We start from the raw sequence: 19,132 nt of genomic DNA on the forward strand, positions 1-19,132 counted from the left end.
ATATATATATATATATATATATATATATATATATATATATATACACACACACATACACTTTGCATGTGCTTATTTTACTGACCTTATCATGAGTAGTAGGAATAAAAATGTTATTAGTATATATTAGTTTTAGTGTTGTAAGTGGGGAAAATATTTTGCTAGTTGCTAAGTAGAACCATTGAGTGTTATGTATATTTGATTTTAGCCATCTTCAGTCTAGTTAATATAGTACAGGTAGTCCCTGGGTTAAGAAAATCTGACATATGGATGAATGCCTCCTAGATAAGGCTCTGTGCAAGACCTTGGGGAGGGGAGGGGGCAGTTTGCATGACTTGCAGAAGAAATCTTTTGCTAAACACAGATGAGGTTGTGGGTGATCTTAGGGGGGTTAGCTCTTTCTGCAGCCTCTTGTAACTCTTTAAAGACCAACACAAACTCTGCAGTTGTTTCTTTTTGCATTTCAAAGCACAGCTTGCTCCAGAGGTTAATGATTAGGCTCCATAATATGTTGTAACAAACATCTGTCCTATTTGCATTTATTAAAGTAATGTATCTGTTCTGACTTACATACAAATTAAACTTAGGAACAATTCTACAGTCCTTATCTCGTATGTAACCCAGGGAATATCTGTATATTAATCTAAGATTTTGTGAACAGCCTTTCTGTTAAATAAATTTTATATATATATATATATATATATATATATATATATATACATATACACAAATATATATATATATACATAGACATACACATACACACACACACACACACAAAACACCATGTACCAAAGCTTTAGAGTTCTTTTTTTTTTGACACCATTTGAACAAAAATTATTTAAAAAAAAAACAGTATTTAAAAATGTGATTTTTTTTTGTACTTCTACCTAAACATTTTTAGGTTGGCATCATAGTCATTTTAAATGGTTTTGGCTTACAATAGGCTTTAACATTAAAAAAACAAAAACAAATAAAAATAGATGAATTTCAAAGTACCTATGACTGATGGTAAATCGCACAAGAAGTTTGTACCTCTCAGGTCAGTTTAAGCAACACCAATGATCTTTTCGGCTATCTGTAAGGACAACGTTTTGACCATTGGCCAGCAATGTAAGAGACATTCTTCCAACTGACCACCACGCTAATACACCTTGAGCTGTGTAAATAATAACTAAAGAAGGGTTCCAAGAGGTCCCGAAAGATATTCTTTTGGATCCTTCGGGTTAAAAATATCGGGAAAGGCTGCTCCAAACTGACAGCAGTCCGATCTGCTTTGACCATTTCTACTATACAAGGAATATTTAATAAAATAGTATACATTATTATTTATTAAACTATCATGTACAGAAACATACCTGTGCTAACAGGAGTAAGTGGTATTACATCAGGAGATGCAATCCTCCTTTCTGTGACGGGTGTACTGTGAAGGCAGGCATGTTTAGATTTGTGCTTTCTAGGTTTTAATGGAGGAGGAGAAGGGGTAAATAAAGTTTCAGCTTCACCTTTGACTGTTCTCAGAATGTGATTATTGTCTTCTGTCCTACATTCATGACCGGGGGAGGATGGATTATAATTATCTATGCAATCATCATCTGCTGTAGGAGACTGACGATCATCTACAGGAGCTTTCTGCCAAGGTGACAATGTTGAGGAATCTGGCGAAATACATCCATCAGACAACTCATTTTCAATAGTCCTTTCAGTAAATTCACCTTCAGCAGTCAAGTCCGTTCCCCCCTCAACTTCCTCCCCATCAGAACCTTGAAGAGAAGGTGGAGGGCTAGCTATACGAATCTTTACATTTTCTTCATTAACAGGTTGATCCTCTGAACTAGCAGGTTGAGCCAATAAAATGTTTATTTCCTTTGGAGGCAAGCTGTTACAACCATTGGGTACTGTCGCCTTCTTATTCCTACTGTCACTTTTCACTTCATTTAATGGAGCTTTGTCTGATGTCTTCGAAGACTCATAGATATCTTTAGCCTGAAGCCACAAATTAACTTTCTGTGGAGAAGGAGCACTTTTACAAGGCATGATTACCAACTTTTTATCATCACTGGGATTTATCTTGTTTGTCTCTTGCTCAGTGGCTTGTCTATTCATCTGACCAGGTGATATTGGCCTAGGGTTTTGTGTCATTGCAGAGAAAGCAGTCTTCCACAGCTTCAGACCATCCATTGAAAAGTCACCTTCAAACTCAGGAAGATTGTGTGCTAATTTTGTTGCGACTGTTAACATTTTTCCTCCTACCTCCCTGTGCAAAAAAAGAATGCACAAATTAGACTTTTGGTAAAATAAATAATACAAATCACAATATAGTATGAAGTAGAGCCTGTAAAGAAACTGTAATGCTGTAATATTATTTTATTATAATAAAATTCTGTCTAAGCACTGGAAGGGAAATTACCTTTTCTTTGTTTTTCTCTTTGTAGTGTTTGGTAGGCACCAATAATGGGCATACTGCTGCCCGAATTCATTCCAGTTCACTCATAGTTAAATATAACATTCTAAATAGCAATGTCCAAATTAATTTAGTTTTTCTAAATGTAGTTACAGCAATATATACACAAATATTAGTGCTTCCATACTCTAAAGTAGTAGAGTAACCAGTTGACAAAAGTGTATCCTTATACATTAATGAGCACTATATATGGTCCATTATTGAGGTCAATTTTCTTCTTTGAAACATAAGTTTAGTCATGCAGCAATAACATTTAATTTCATTATTATGTGTGTCAAGATGCTTACCTTGGCTTCTCTGGTGCATCAGAAGGATTGCTGAAAAATGGTTCTTCGTAAACAGTTTCCATAAGATCATGGTCAAGAAGAGTTGCCATGATTTCTTCGCGGCTAGGAGGGGACATTAAGGGTTTTAAAATATGAACTGGTCGAGGTGTAGCACTTCCATTTTTGGACTGAGATGGAGAACAAATAGATCTTGGTGAACTATAAGGAGTTGGAGTTAGCCCATCACTGTGCCTTGAAATAAACAATTCTAAGTCTCCATCCATAAAATCAGTTTCAGGTGAGGAAACAAGTCCAGTAAAAGAAGAATTAGAGTTTGGGAGACTGCAAGTATTGGAGATCACCTCTTTCGTTTGAGTATGTACTTCTGTATAAACCCAATCGGACCGAGGTGCAATGAATGACGCCTCTTTCAGTAGTCCTGGTTTCCCTATTCTACGTTTGCTACTATCTGAAGTTTCTGAATTGTGGGTTGTAAACACACCATCTATTGAAGTATTGTGAAATTTCTGACTGAATAGTCCATTTTTCCAGTGGCCAAAGGTAGGACTGATTTTTATATCTACGGATGATTTTTCAAACATATCTGGACTAAGAGAGCTAGGTCTGATCAGAACTTTGCGTTCCAATGAGCGGACAATTTTCTCCTCAGTCTCCTGGTTTTCCTGTTTTGCACAGCCTTGATCTACAACTTGGCTGGGTACAGGGTCACTAAGAAACTTTTGTGGCAAATTTTGATCTGCTGAAATAAACTGACTTCCCGTATATGAACTGCAAAGCCCTACAGAATTGATATCAAAATTGTAGGCATGCTCAGGAGATAAACTATCTTCAAGAGAATAGCAGCCTTCAAAATCAGGGTCCTAAAAGATACCTGGACTGCTATCAGAGGTTGAGCTTTTCATTAGCTGCTGGTCATTCTGTTTACCCAAGTCAATTTTCAAATTCTTTACAGCTTTCGGTTTTGTGGTTCGTGGGATCCTTGGCTTTTTTGATTGTGTTGTACTCTGAGATTTTATATTTGTGCACTGTGGTTCTGTTTGATTAGACTGACTGCTTTCAGGTTTACTATGGAATCCCTCTGTGGTTGTTTGTACTTTCTGTTGTTTTTTGTGTAGTAATTCCTTTAAAACAGCAATTCCAGAGTGTACATCCAAAATTCCTTGCGAAGAACCTGCCTTAGTGGAATTCTGTAGCGTTTTAATTCCAGAGAAAATATTCGGTAAGCAATTCTGGCTCAGCTTCTGTGAAGAAAATTCTGTCCCATCAAACAATTCTCCTTTTTCTTCCCAAGAAGGAATTTTTAAAGGACTTCTTAATGAGGTCACCAAGGAACTTTTTGAAAACTGACTTTCAGATGAACTTAAATCACTCTGTTTAGCCAAGTCTTGTAAACCTGTTAGCTGTTGCTGGCTATTCATTGTGCAAGGTAAAAGCTTTGACTGCAACTTCTCAAAAGGCATAGAGTCTGGAACGTTTTGGGTGTCACGCAGTTTTCCAACAGAAGCTAAAAGCTTTTTTTGCACTTCTGTAGGATCTTCTTGAACAAAAGGAGAACAATTTAGAATGAACTGTGCACTCTGTATTACCTGAGATGTACAACCGAAAAATTTTGGAACTGCATTTTGAGATGCACTGGGTTCCTTTACTTGAAAAACATTAGGAAAAGGAGACCCCAAAGTATTCATTTTGAATGGCTCTGTGTTTGCATTTGGCAAAAGGGGCACTGATACAGACCTAGACTCCATTTCAACAGAAGAATTTTGAGAAAGAGTAGACATAAATGAGCTGCTGAGCAAAGGTTTGGTATCAGACGAGTCTCCCTGTGTGTTGCAGGATGTCAGTTGTGTGGAGTGCACATGTCCGGTAGAAAATCCAGACAGAGAGATCTCAGATGGTTGAGAAGAGTAATCTGATTTAGTTTCTCCATCCACAGACATTAATGGTTGCTCTTGTGATTCCAGAACTAAAGCCACAGTTTCATTTTTTCCTCGTTTGTCCCGGTCTTTAATTTTTGTGTGTTTTCTTGGAGCCTTTTCACTTTTTTTCTGCCTAGGTTTCCCAATCTGTTTTTTTTCATCTTTGCCCAACTCATTTTGGCTGACTGCATTTTCTTGTTTAGCTGCTTGAAGGCTTATTGTTAGTTTTTTTCTAGACTTGTTTGTTTGTGGTTTACGTGGTCTTTTTTTGGAAGAAGCATTTTCTTTCTTACCACTACATAAAGGATAACTTTTGAAGAGGGAAGACTCTTCAACCTGACTTGCAATAATTTCTTCAGCTTTTGGATCTGAAGGAGACCAACAACGTGGAGGAGACATATTTACTGGGCTTGGGCTTCTTTCCATAAGAAAGCCCAGTTTTGACATGACATCCTTGTACTCTGTAGTACAATCCTTTGCTTCATCATCATATGATGGCATTGGAGGTGTAAGGAAAGTATGATGTCTTTTTCTTCTCAGAGGTAGGGATTGCTTAAGGACATTACTCTCACTCTTTGGAACTCTCCCAGTCTTCTTTTTAGTGGATTTCTGTTTAGTTTTTCTTTTACTGTTTTTCTTTGGTGTGACTGGATATATAGGGTATTTGGTTGCAGGAGAGTCTGGCACTTTTGGCCAGAAATTTTTTAAAGGTGCCATTGTATTATAAAATGTTATTTTTTCATCAGTTAGTGTTACTTGCTGTTCACTGGAATCTATTTTTTGTAATTTCACTTGCATATTTTTCCTGCCTTTAAAACGGTTTATAATTATATACTTTATAATGACTGGTGGTAATTTCGAAACTTTTCTGCGTTTCCGTGATTTTTGAGACGTTACTGCATCGTCATTGGCTTCAGTAGGTTGAGGTAGATTAGCTTTAGAATTGTGTGCTGCCAAGTTCAAATCCCCATCTTCACTTTCAAAATTGACTTTTCGTTTTGTTCTTAAAGTGTATTTATTTCCATAAAGTGCTAAAGATGGATCAACACTGGCATTACCCTCTTCAAAAGGGCATTCATAGCTACTCAATTCGCATGTGTTCCCTTGCAGTGCACCACCATCCATTATGACAGCCATGTCACAAGATGGTACCCGGTCAACATCGGGAGGACTTTTGCTACAAGCATTACCTGGAGCATAGCTGCTGTCTTTTACCAAGTCCATGTTACCTAAACTTGAAGTGCTCTGTGAATCTAAGCAGTCCCCTGCTTCATTTTTATCTGATTGCTCTTCTAGACTGAGATCATTCTGTCTGTTGAGTTCTATACATTCTGGATGGTCCCCTTCCCTCTTAATATCTGCCGATTCTGTAATTACTGTAGCCTTCAATTTTTTAGACAACTTTAGCCGAGAATGCTTTTTAGGTTGCTTAAGGACACAAGCCTTTGGTGTAACTTTCTGCGGTCGGTTCAAGCAGTTGGATAGGACAACGCTGGGAAAAAACTTGTAATGAGAGACCTGCTGGTTAACACTGGTAACGTCTGCTTTGTGTTCCTGAAATTCTTCATATCGTATCTTCATTTTATTAAGGCTTCCTTCATTGAAATCTGTATTCACAGGGTGAAAACTGATTCTATTATTATCAGCACATGGATTTCGATCACCACAACTTTCATTTAAGGCTGCATGAATTACGTTGTTTGGGGCAATGTTACATTTGTCACTTGTGTCTGCAGTCCTTTTAGCTTTGCTGTTGCTCAATTCAGTAAAACTTCGTGGAGTTCTATCTAATGATCCATCAGTGCTATGCCGGTTTGTATGCAAGAAGGTAGCATCTTTATCTTTTCTAATGTTAGTATATTTCCTGCACTGCAGATGTCTATTCATCGAGGAGATGCCATCCTCATAGGCATTCTTGTCACTGGCTGAAATAGAGACTATGTCATTCATGTCTCCTTCTTTATGAAGAATTTCTGAATGAACTGTATTGTTAAAAGGTGCTGGATATTTTAGACTGTAAGTGCTATCATTTGTTAATGAATGGACAGAAAGTTCAGCTCCCTTTTCCACAGGTGACTGGGTAAGCTCTTTTATTAAACCCTCTTTTTTCAGAACATGAGGAGATGAAAGGGCACTTGTTTGCTGACACTGGAATGCAGTTTTGGCAGAAGACTGTGGTTCCAATGAAGCAGCATCTTTGTGAAAGATGGAGGGTTTAATTGACAACTTGCTCTTTGCAATGACAGAAGAGTGGGTTAGCGTGCTTTCTTTATTTAATGCATTATCTAAAAATGAAAAAAAAAAAATAAAACATATATCAGTTTAAACAAACAACAAATCAAAATTCACAACAATAAACACACTAACCTCCCTTTACATCTCTTTGTTTTGTTTAATTTACCCTAACATCTATGCATTTTTCTTTTCTTAGGCTGGGTCTACATGGACGGTTTAAAAAACGCAGGTTTCTGCCACGTTTATATGCGTTTTTGCACTTTTACAAGTGTTTTAAAGCATGACTTTAAAACGCTAAAAAACATTTATAAACGCCTATGATGCGTTTTAACGGGAATTGCCACGATTTTACATAAGTGTTTATAAAGGTTTTACTTTTAACCCTTTCAGGGAATGGGTTCTCACCTGCAGTGCTCTGTGATTGGCTGAGGTTTTCTGTTTCTCAGCCATTCAGCACTAGACTTGAATGGGGAGACTTGTCCCCATTTATCTCTAGTGCTCTGTGATTGACTAAGAAATAGGAAACCCTGATGACAGCTCAAGCATCATCAGGACTTCCCTTTTCTCAGCCAATCAGGGAGCTATGCTGACAGCTCCGCTCCCCTGATTACTCCCACAGCCCTAGAGGAGCTGTGACATGTGTTCTGTATCTGTAGCACATATCACAGCTCCTCTAGGACTCCTCTCTAGGATTGTTTTCAATGGAAGCTTTCATAAAAAGCTTAAAAACGCTTGTAAAAGCCTCCATTGGGTTGAGTTTTCCCACGTTTAAATTTTTTAAACGTTGCAAGCAATGTTTAAGATAAAGGTCATAAACGTGCCTGAAGGAAACGTCCTGGTGTAGATTAGCCCATTGGAATGCATGGGGATTTCAAACATGGGATTTAAAAGCCTCAGGTTAAACGCTGGGGAAACAGTCCGTGTAGACTAAGCCTTAGCCCCCACAATGTCTTTAATGAGAAGTCTCAGTCTACTCAGAGGAAGGGGGTGTGTGAGTGCAAGGAAGACCGGGGACAGAAGTCTCACAGATCAGCGAAGTCACCCTGTTTATCTCTAGTGCCGCACATGCTGTACATTAGAGTGTGTAAGCAACCCAACCCTTTGTCTCTAAAATTTACTAAAGTTATAAAACCCTCTCTCCTGTTTTAACACTGATCTCTGGTGAATCTAACCTGAAACTTGATCTATTCCATACCATCCCTCTTTCGCCCTGCGCTGAGCTATGCACAGCTTGCCAGCTAAATATTTTTTTTTTAATCAATTCTCATCTCATAATTCACATTTCAAATTCAAACCCTAAAATTAGGGTTTTTATAAAGGTTTAAAACTTTTATTAAAATTTAAACAAAACAAAAACAAATAAGTATACTTGAGCATTGCCAACTTTTTGAAATGAGAAAAAATATACAGTATAAAAAAAGTCTACTAACCACTGTTCTCATCTGCTGTGCCATCTAACTGAGGTATAGAAAGATTAGTTAAAAGCAGCTTGTTACTACTCCACTCCATTTCACTGTCTGATGAGTCCTCTTCTTCAGATGAGCTGCCATCAATGTTCTTAACAAGACTACAAAGAGGATGAAAGAAGAAAATATAGTTTATTCGGTTGGCAGACTCCAAGAACACATGCATTCCTTCAGGCTGGTCAAAAATAAATGAGAAATATACCATTTTAAAATGAATCATGCACCTAAACTGTTTTAAAGGGACACATTCACTGCAACCTCTAAAATAGTCTACTGAAGGAAGAGTATAGTAGATCACCAATGGGAACTTTAGCTTTCACAGAAAGTCATGCCAACATTTGGTCATATATTTAAGTGCATATCAAGTCAAAAATAATTAGAACTCATGTAATTTTTTAAAACATATGCAGGACTATGTTGGAGATATATATGTTGGTCCTGTCTAAACTACTAAAAATGAAAAAAATATTATTTAGCAGAATGGGGGAAGAAACCATTTTCTTTCTTTTTCCAATTAGTATACATACTACTATTGGACTGGATTTTTCCCTTCAACGAGAATTCCAAAAACTATAAAAAAGCAATGGTTGGCTTAAATCTCTAACAAAAAATATTAATATTCAAGCTTTTAGTACACTGGATCTTAATAGACAGAGTTTGCATGCATACTGCTTGTATGGATGGGGCCTGTATGGATGGACCCCACTAAATTTACATTTCATGTCAGTTTATACTAATGCATACAGAACTGGCCTTCTAGGAAGTGGATTCTTAGTGTAATCATTTTCAGTTTACCGTATATACTCGAGTATAAGTCGCTCTGAGTATAAGCCGAGGGTGGGAAATGCTGCAGATACTGGCAAGTTTCAATATTCAAAATAAAAACGAATAAAATTGCTTAATACGGCCATACAGTCATAATATGGTAAACAAATAGCATAGTGAGAATTTAGTGGTTAGGTAGGTTTACTACCTAACCACTAAATTCTCTTTAACCATCCTGGCGGTATGATTCTGTCCGGAAAAAGTGTCTGAAAGCGGTACTGCATTCAGCCACAGTAGCCCCCCTAGCGTTCTAATTCTCTCCTTATTTCCACACAAAAAGCATTACATTTTTTACATTGTAGGCCTATAATTCTTAGGCAAAACTCACCAAAATATGTCCAATATTTAATAAATTGAATATTAAACTTTAAATAAAAAAACACAAAAATCCGTTAAACAAATAGTTATACATGTAACATAACTGTACAGTAGCATGTATAATATACATATAATTATATATATATTATACAAAGATTTCTTTGTATTGGACTCAATACAGCTATTAATATTATAGTATTGAAACCAATACAAAAATATTTTGAGCTTCCCGCCACTCCTCCTGCCTGCACCGACACATGCACTGACGTTACTGGGAAACCCCGGAGATTGTCTCTGCACTCAGCAGCTAAAGACAGAAGAAAGAAGACGTGCCCGGAGGAGCTGCGGGGACCAGCAGGACGCCAGGGGACGACAACAGAACATGGTAAGTGGGTTTTTCTTGTGTGTTTGTGTACTAGCATGTTTTGTGTACTTTTTTGTGCATGTTTTGTGTACCTCCGGCGTACCCCCGCTGGTTTTGTGGCCAGCGTATTTTTGCTGCAGCCTGATGACATCAGGGGACAGAAACCGCTGGACGAGGTTGCCGGATCGGGTGATTCCATGCAACTGGCTAGAGTATAAGCCGAGGCTGACTTTTTCAGCACATTTTGGGTGCTGGAAAAAGGCGGCTTATACTCGGGTATATACGGTAACTCAAATGTCATCAGTTTAAAAAAAAAAAAAAAAAATCTGGAATGTCCAAGGCCCTTTAAGCCAATAAAGATTTCTTCTTCTTTTTTTTTCTTTCTTATTATTTTCTATAGGCTAGTTCACACCAGTAATCCTGACATACATTTTGAAGCTTTTTTTTAGCATAAACAAAATGCATAAAAAACATATGAGTCTGCCCCCGTTAAAATGTTGCATTGTAGTACACTGAAAAAATGTCTAACATTTTTAGAGAACATATATTTTGCCTTTAAATTCAACTCAATTTGCAGTCGTTTAAACATGCATCTCTAATGCAGACATTGGGCCTAATTTAAAAAAGCTGTCCAAGACTGTAGAAGATACGCTTTCATCAGTAAAGCAAACCTGAAATGATCTGGTCCAGGATTTAAAACATTTGCTAACAAATAGCAAATGACTTAGGAAATCCATTGCAGGTTTGCTGGATCACCCAGCTTTACTGATGAAAGTGTATCCTCTACAGCCTTGGAGAGCTTTAATAAACCAAGCTGATTGTCTCAATACATGCATTCTGGTGTGAATGAGCCCCAACAGGTGCATTATTCCATTATGTTGGTATATTTTCCATCAGGAGGGCAATTAGGAAAGTAACATCTAATAAATATATTTACTTTTTTAAAAAGAGTGTTGTCCAAAACCATCTTTAAAATGTTCTTAAGACAATATTTACCTCTAACTAATCACAGGCATGCCGGCAGTGCCCATTTTGATACATGTCGCAGTCTTTTTCGCTCTATAGCAAGAAAGACGTTGACACAGCAGAGTATTTATCTGCTATCCTGGAGCCCTCTCTCTGGAATCTACCTCTGTGGTGCCGAGCTTCATACAGTAGTTCAAGCAGAGCTCTGTATACTAATCTCCTCTGGATATGCTGTAATAGACAGTGTCTGTCATCGGTAAAAATATAATCTATTTGCAATTCTCCACTATTCTTCAATCTTTTATGTAGACAACTGTACAAGGACACCTGCTGGAGCCAGGACATTGTCACATGCAAAATTAACATTAAAAAATATCTGAAATACTAAGGATGATCTAACCCGATTACCAAGTTTCACTTTGAAGAGTACGATATAGCAGATTTCCAATTGAAACTAATGGTACGAGGTATTGTGGTCTACAATTATAAAGGCATGCAGTCAGTTTTGTTAAGGCCAGTTACATTTGTTTTTCCAGTTTCATACATACTTCCTCTTGGCATCATGTTCTTCCAAGTTGCTGTCCCATCTTTGAGACATTAATATGCTAAGTTCCATCTCATCCTTCTCCACCTGGGGTTCATTTTCCTCATCATCACTGTTCTGCATGGTATGGCGCCTTGCAGAGAAACTATTTTGAGATAAGTGATTGGACAGGTTCATCTGATAGCCATCATCTTCTAGGCCAGCAAGCAGTTTCACCATGGCTTGATCTTGGCTGCTATTGACTAAACAAAACAAAAAAAACAAACAAAAAAAACATGCACACACTTAGTATTTGTTCCTCGTTTACTTCAGATTTAGAAAATAAGTCTAGGGACATGATGATAAACCATACATTTTACTATAAACTATACACAAAGGGGTGTTTTGATAAATCAGTGAATCTGACATTCAGTGAAAGACATTTTCTGATGGAGAATCTTCTAGTACATGTGTTTCAATCACAATAACGCTCTCCACAGCAGGGAATGCTTCAGTGATGTCCGATTTACTACTTTAAAGTAGACCCAAAAATGTGTTAGTTTGCCAAGAAAAGTGTAGCTACTGAGCAAGGGTATAGTAGCATACATGGGAAACAAAGTAACTTGCATTTCTGTATCCAGGTAAATTGTCTGAAGTGCAGCAAACTGAAAGACAAAAGCTGTTAAGTAATCATTGCAGTAACCAAAAGACAGGTCGGGCAGAACCTTACAAAGATAGGAATAATCCGTAGATGGAAGTATAAAACACAAACATGGCGCAATTACCTACTAAAATAAAAAGGTATGAATCAGTAAAATAAAATCAATAATATGTACTCACAAAAGTCCAGAAGTACTAACCAGCAACCTCTACCACCCAAACCAGAAGCACTTTATCTGCATTGTTGCTGCAACCACGTAAACACTGGCAATCTTGTAGAGATCCCTACACCTTGTGTTGGATCCCTGCCAAGATTGTACCAGAGGCCTGCAGCCTGATCACTGCCCATGGCATGCTACATTTTTCATCTATTGGCCATCACAGACATTATAATTCGGATCTTTGTGAGTGCATATTATTGATTTATTTATTAAAATTATACCTTTTTAATGCATAAGGTTGTTTTGTGTTTATACCTAGTTATCATAGATGTTTGCAGATTCATCATAAACCCCTAATAGATCATATTCATTCTGGAAGCCTACTTGAAGAGGTACCGCCAGGGAAAAGTGTTTTTTGGAGGGTCTTTTTTTATGTACTTACCTTTTATGAATGAAGGGGCAATTAAAAATAGTATAACCTACATTTTCTCCTAATATTTAAATTAGAGTTTGTAGTTTGGACAAACTAAGCAGTATGGGCAGTGTAGGTACAATATGTTCAGCAACAGGAGATTTTCAACACACCTAAGCAGTGCAAATGAATAAAGGGCATTCAGTTTACATACACACATAAGACGTGCAAATGTGATAAGTATGAATCTCTATTGTCTTTAGAAAAAAATAAGCTACATGGCAGAATAACAACGCACTTTAAAAGACTACAACTGATTGTCTCATTAATGCTGGTTGACAAAAGTGTTAACTTGATTCTCCTAAATTACACTGCAGAGATTTACTGATGCATACAGTTGCCTGCAAAAAATAGGTGTTACAGAGCAGCATTTGTAATTGATTTGAAACAAATTATAAGTACATATAAGTACACTGTGAGGAGCCAACACCTCTCAAAAAGGAGCTTAAGAAAGTTCAGATCTCATAGCCATAAATCACCCGAAAACATCTTCCTGAGCATGTCACTGGCATTTCTAAAGCTTTTACAAAAGCTTATCTGTATAGCCTGTCTGAGGCTTTTCATGACCCAGCAAGCAAAAAACTATAAATCTTTTAACTTAACTTAACTTAACACAAATCATTTGCTAGCATAACTGCAAACGTTTGATAACATTTAGCAATGATGGGCACAAATTTTTTAAAAGCTCCTGGGTGGTCACATTGTCTCAGAGAAAACCTCAGGGAGCACAGGAAATCAATAACAAGTGATTCCCAGGATTCTGCCACTGGGACCTATATCACACTCTCAAACTAATAAAGCCGGTGTCTGGGAGATGAATGAAGGTTTCTCAGCACTGAATACAGACTGTCAAAAGCACAGTTATAGTACCAGACCCATAGAAATGTAAACTAACTGCAATCACAGAAAGCAGCATTGTAGTCTCTTGTGAGATGCACTTAGGAAAGATAAATTCCAAATACTGCTGGCCTGGGGTACTGATCCAGGTTTTATCAAAAGGAAAATTGAGGAAAAAATACATTTTACTGCAAATTTTGCTATGTGTTTTAACATAATCTTACTTTCAACAATGTTCTATGTAGGAACATAAAAATATAAAACTAATTATGCCTGTAATATTTGAATAAATGTCTTGCAAGATATATATATATATATATATATATATTCCCTCAATTCATGTAATTATGCTTTTATATGACCATGACTATAAGCCAGCCATTCTCAACCAGGGTTATGTTGAACATTAGGGTTCCTTGAGCTGCAGCTGACTGACCTCACATTTAATACTGCAGGTGAGTATCTACGTATCACTTATTGTGCAAATTAAACAATATAAGTGGAACTAAACTGAAAACCAAAAATTCACAAAAAATTTACATTTACCTTTAATCCCGCAGGTTCCTCGATAGCCCTGGTCCTTCCTGTGATCCAGTCCTGCGTCGTCCTCGATTCCTCTTCGTCCCGTAACTAAGAAAGCGCTGGGCGCCGCCATCTTCCCACTGCGCGGCTATGGGATCGAGTGATGTAGACGCTGTGAAGGGGGGAAAAAAGAAAGTCGATCTCACTGTGCTTGAGTGAGATCGGCATCTCTTTCCCCTAATAGAAAAAATGCTCCTTCTGCGTATGCTCGAGATCTTGGGCATGTGCAGAAGGAGCACCCAGAGCCTCCCAAGATGCCTTACATAGGTATCCCAGGAGAGCCCTGCGCTCCATATCTTGATTACGAAGGCGATCAAAAAGAGGAGGTGCTGCACTTTTTTTTTTTTAGGGTGTTGCACGTAAAAAAAAAAATGATTAATATTTTTCCTTTTCATATAAGGGTTGTCTGTGAAAATGTTGAGTTTAGGTACGCATAACATACCCCTATGACAAACCAAAAGATTGAAGTTACAAAGCCGATCTAGTTGGAAAGAAATCTTCAGTAGTGTTATTTAGAAAGTTACTTACAAAAAACTGGAGACTGGCTTAGCCTCTGAGACACAGGCTGGAAGCACTGACTTGTTTCCATAATGTTTAAAATGGCTTCTTCATCAATGACAGCATCTGCAGGACCCTTATCTTCACACACCTCAGATTCTAATAAAAAAAAGAAACCATAATAAACACCACTTAATACAAGTACACTGGAATTCCAAGAGGCAATGCAATAGCACAATACATATTAAATAAAAAAAAAAAGTCATCCTTGATATAAAAAATGAATTACACTTTAATATAATATCCTAAACCTGATGGGGCCTTAGGCAGCTTTGTTTTAATAATGCATTTTTAACATTTTGCCATTTTTAAGCTAAAATATTCTGTAAAGCGGCCCAATAAGAAACTCTTGATTCATATCTATACTCCAAAGTACAGTTTAAAAAAAGGAGCCTTCTTTGAAACCAATGTCAGCTTTGGTTTTGCTGAATGAGAAATTGCAACCATGGGTTTTAGGGAAAAGATGGATTTTCAAGCAAATTTAACTGATTAATGTTGACCAAATTTTAGGTATGTGCTTATTGCAAATTGTCTGCTTTAACCCAAACTCCTAATATCCAAACTCTTTATTAGGGACTATAAAAGCACCCCCTTTGCTGCAATTATTGTTATCAGCCTAATATAACGTGGAATGGGGTTAGTACACAATACATTTTTAAGGGTCTGAAGTACTAAACTCTATTACCTGCTTTTCTACTACCAGGATTTTCTGCCATCATTCCAATACAAATACCAGAAAAGTGAACAATCAATAGTTGTAAAAAAAAAAAAAAAACACACAGAAAGTGATCAGAAACCTTTCTGGTACACAATGCAGTGCATGTGGAAATGACATTGATAAAATCACAAAACGCCCACTAGATGAACAGATGTTCTTTCCGCAATGTAGCTGGAAATACAGAGAACTGGCCAAGTGGAATGCCTGTAAAACGTGTGGAAAAACTAGCCCTCAGCACGCAACTATGTCGAAAGAAAAAAACATTAAGTGTAACACAACTATGCACAAAATAATAAATAAGAAAAGACGACAAATTTTTTTTTTTACACACCAAAAGCTTTAAGTTAATGATTTTTCTTTCTTTCTATATGAGTGTTAACATATATAGCAAACATAAAAATGTTTCTAAATGAAGGTAATATAGGTATATAGCAACATCAAGATAAGTGCAGTTCTTCGAAATGCTCCCATAAATGTATAATATAAAGTGCAACTGAAATGAGTATTTACATTTATATTTAGTCTACTGGAATCATACACAAGTCATATTGTTTATAAACAAGGAAAGCATCCTTATATAGTACATACATTTGTAATTTACTAAATAGTAGCTAGAATCTTTATTCCTCTTGTGTAAAGTAAAGAATTGATACATTTTATAAGAAAACTGCTGTACTTTTTTTCTCTGTTTTAGGAGACATAACTATGCCTTCATGTTTTCATTGTAATTCATTTCTGTGGGAGGACTGTATCTGGCCTTTATAAAATATTTTGCCATACTAAATCACAATTTGCCCAAACAGAAGAGAGTCAATTCATTAATGTATCAACATGAAACATTTGAGTAACTGAAAAAAAAAGGTAAACTTAGAAAGGCAAGCGGAGGGAAGGACATTACAGAATAAGGGCAGTGTAAATGTCTACCCAGTCTGCAGTTTCTAGTTGTTAAATGATACAGTACATATTTATAGCACACAAACCCAGGCCAGCTTAACCAGTCTAAAGTATATACTAATGAAAAAAAAATACAAAAAGCAACCATTGCTGCAGACATGTTTAAGCTTCCTGATTAGGCAGAGTGGTACTAAAAGGATAAAAAAAAAACAAAAACAAAACAAAACAAAACACAGAAGTATACAATAAAACCATTATTATTTATAAGTTCTAAGAGTCATCAAATATTTTACTCCATCTTCTAATTCAACACATTTTATCTTAGCTCACCAAATTCAGTTGTTACTAAGTGGTCACTAAATGTTTAACATAAACCTAACCATAATAAAAAATGGTTTAAAAAAAAAAAAAAAAAAAGAAAGGAAAAATATTACTATTAGTTTTTTCTTTAAAAAAAAAAAAAAAAAAGCATAATTTTTTTTTTTTTTAGTTATTTAATCTAAAATCTGAAACACTTCTAAAGACTACAATGGTATTCATTTTCATGTATTCATTTTACAATGTATTTATTTTTACTAAAACAAAAGAGTATTTGATATATTACACCTGAATACAGTGAATGCACAGTCAAACTTTTTTTTCATCCCACTTGCCATAAGGAAGACAGTTGTGGTATTGTAGGAAGAATTGAGGTGACTTTTGTATCTGCAGAAAATAAACCTTCCTATGTAGACCAGTCTCTATTTCTGATTAACTACAAACTATACTAGTAACTAAATAAAGGACTAAGGCTAGGCATACAATTTGCTGTTTCATCAGGATGTTCTTTTCTATCGATTTCACAACGGATATAAATTGATTCTCAACTTGACAGACAAGCAATCAATTTAACATATACTTTGTATTATAATAGTTTCTCCCAATATAGCTAATTGAAATAATAACCACAAAATGTGTGATGGTTGCATAGAACCATCAAATAGAATAAAATAACAAAACACCTTGCCCGATTCAACATTCTGCACAAAAATTCAACATAAGTATGTTTGTTATTATGATCTCTTGAAGGGGACCTTGCAATATAGACAAAACAACAACGATTATCATTAAATAACTGAACGTAACATGCACGACTTTAGGGAGAACTTACTTTCCGGCTGGTCCCTGTGCACCTCCACCATGTTAGCTGGAGTACAAGGAATGGCTTCTGCTGTCTCTAGCTGTGAATGTAAGGTCAATTCCACAGAGAACTCATCAGACATGCTGCTGTAGTCCATAGAGTTAGACAGGGACCTGTATGACAACACAAACCATGATATTAAATGTACACACGCAAATAATATGGTTTTCATTTTTTTATTCATTTTCTTTCTGAAAATCTGTTACCAGGACACAGAAATGTAATGGCAGCACATGTGTAAAGAAGGCAGTGACCAAAAAATGGTGCAGGTTTATTACAAAACTCACCAGAACCTTTAGCCCCAAAATCTTAACCCAGCTAACCAAATGATTTACATACAATATAAGACTCCTCTCTATAAACTGGGAGATTTGCCTGAAGATCACATGTCAGAAAACTGACAAAAACATGCACTCACACTGTTCCATTCTGTCCTATAACTTGCTCAAATACCAGATGTACTACTAGTACCAAGGTATTCCTGCTAGATAAGCTACAAGCACTATGAGGTACATTTTAAAGAGGTAAATTATTAACACATTAGAAGTAGTTTGGTCTATGTACTTGCTTGAATGTCAATAGGAAGAATCACCAGGAAAAAAGTATTCATTATAAGGTGGTCACCAGGCACAAGGTTCCCCAATGGCTGAAATAATTTATTTCTGCCACATTGGCTGTTTATACTTACACCGAGAAGTCATTTTGTTTAAGGATTTCTTTTAGTCGCTTCTGAAACATTCTTTCACTTTCTGTCACCGCTATAAATCCACGATCTGTAAATTAAAAACACATAACAATTACACCACACCAACAAAGTCTGGTTCAAGTCTATAAATAGATCTATTTATTAACAAGGGGGTACTGGTAAGCATTCACAATTCTTACAAATATGGAACCCCCATTTAGGATCATATGTTACTGACACACTAATTATTATATAACAACAAACTGCAAACAATAAACAAAGAATTCCTAACTGTTTAAAAAAAAAACTGAAATTTCTTGAAAACATAAGTATTAACTTTTGCTGTGAAACCTCAAAATACCAAGTATAAACAATTTTTCAGTTCAAACATCCAAGGTATACCAAGGTCTTATTATTTCACCACTTCTTGGAGAATTGGATTACTGGATTCCTCTGCAGCACTCTGTAATTCCCCCCTGCCAGCCTCCAGGTAATTTTTGTAGCCTGTAGTGAGGTCAGTGGGAAAAACTACAACTTGCACTAAAAGATCCAACACACTGGAAAGGTACAGTAGATTATTTGACAGTGGTAGAAAGTGCAGCGTTACAGGAAGTAGGACAGGTACATTTTCATCATCATAAGCTAGAATTTGTTTGTATGTATTTATAGAGGTGAAAAATCAAGTCTGATATACCTTGTTCAGTTTTTTGCATTAAAATATTGAACTACATTTTTTATATTTTATACATACCTGTTTATAGTTCAGCTTATACACACCCAGCTGTAATGCATTCATTAAATTCTACAGCAAAATGTCAGTGTACAATATATCAAAGATACAATATTACTTTTGTATTCACTTGGTTTCATTTATTCAAATATGTTTTTAATTAAAATGTGTTCCTTCTTTATGTACCCAATAACCCCAAGTTTACCCTAATCAGTCCTAACTAACTCCTACTCCCAGCCCCCTCTCCCAAACTATTAAAACAATGAATACATTTTTGTTTTGCTATGTTATTTT

General features: G+C 36.3%; 1 protein-coding gene across 1 annotated transcript in view; it reads right to left on the reverse strand.

The window, feature by feature from the left end:
- REV3L (REV3 like, DNA directed polymerase zeta catalytic subunit) overlaps positions 1-19,132 on the reverse strand; it is an 85,024-nt gene that overhangs the window by 20,820 nt on the left and 45,072 nt on the right. The window contains 7 exon segments of the mRNA XM_072408770.1: positions 1,356-2,254; positions 2,749-6,949; positions 8,330-8,466; positions 11,387-11,624; positions 14,602-14,730; positions 17,394-17,536; positions 18,112-18,196. Of these exon segments, the coding sequence (XP_072264871.1) occupies positions 1,356-2,254; positions 2,749-6,949; positions 8,330-8,466; positions 11,387-11,624; positions 14,602-14,730; positions 17,394-17,536; positions 18,112-18,196 (5,832 nt within the window).

This window comes from Pyxicephalus adspersus, chromosome 4 (assembly GCF_032062135.1).
Source record: "Pyxicephalus adspersus chromosome 4, UCB_Pads_2.0, whole genome shotgun sequence".
Classification (NCBI taxonomy): domain Eukaryota; kingdom Metazoa; phylum Chordata; class Amphibia; order Anura; family Pyxicephalidae; genus Pyxicephalus; species Pyxicephalus adspersus.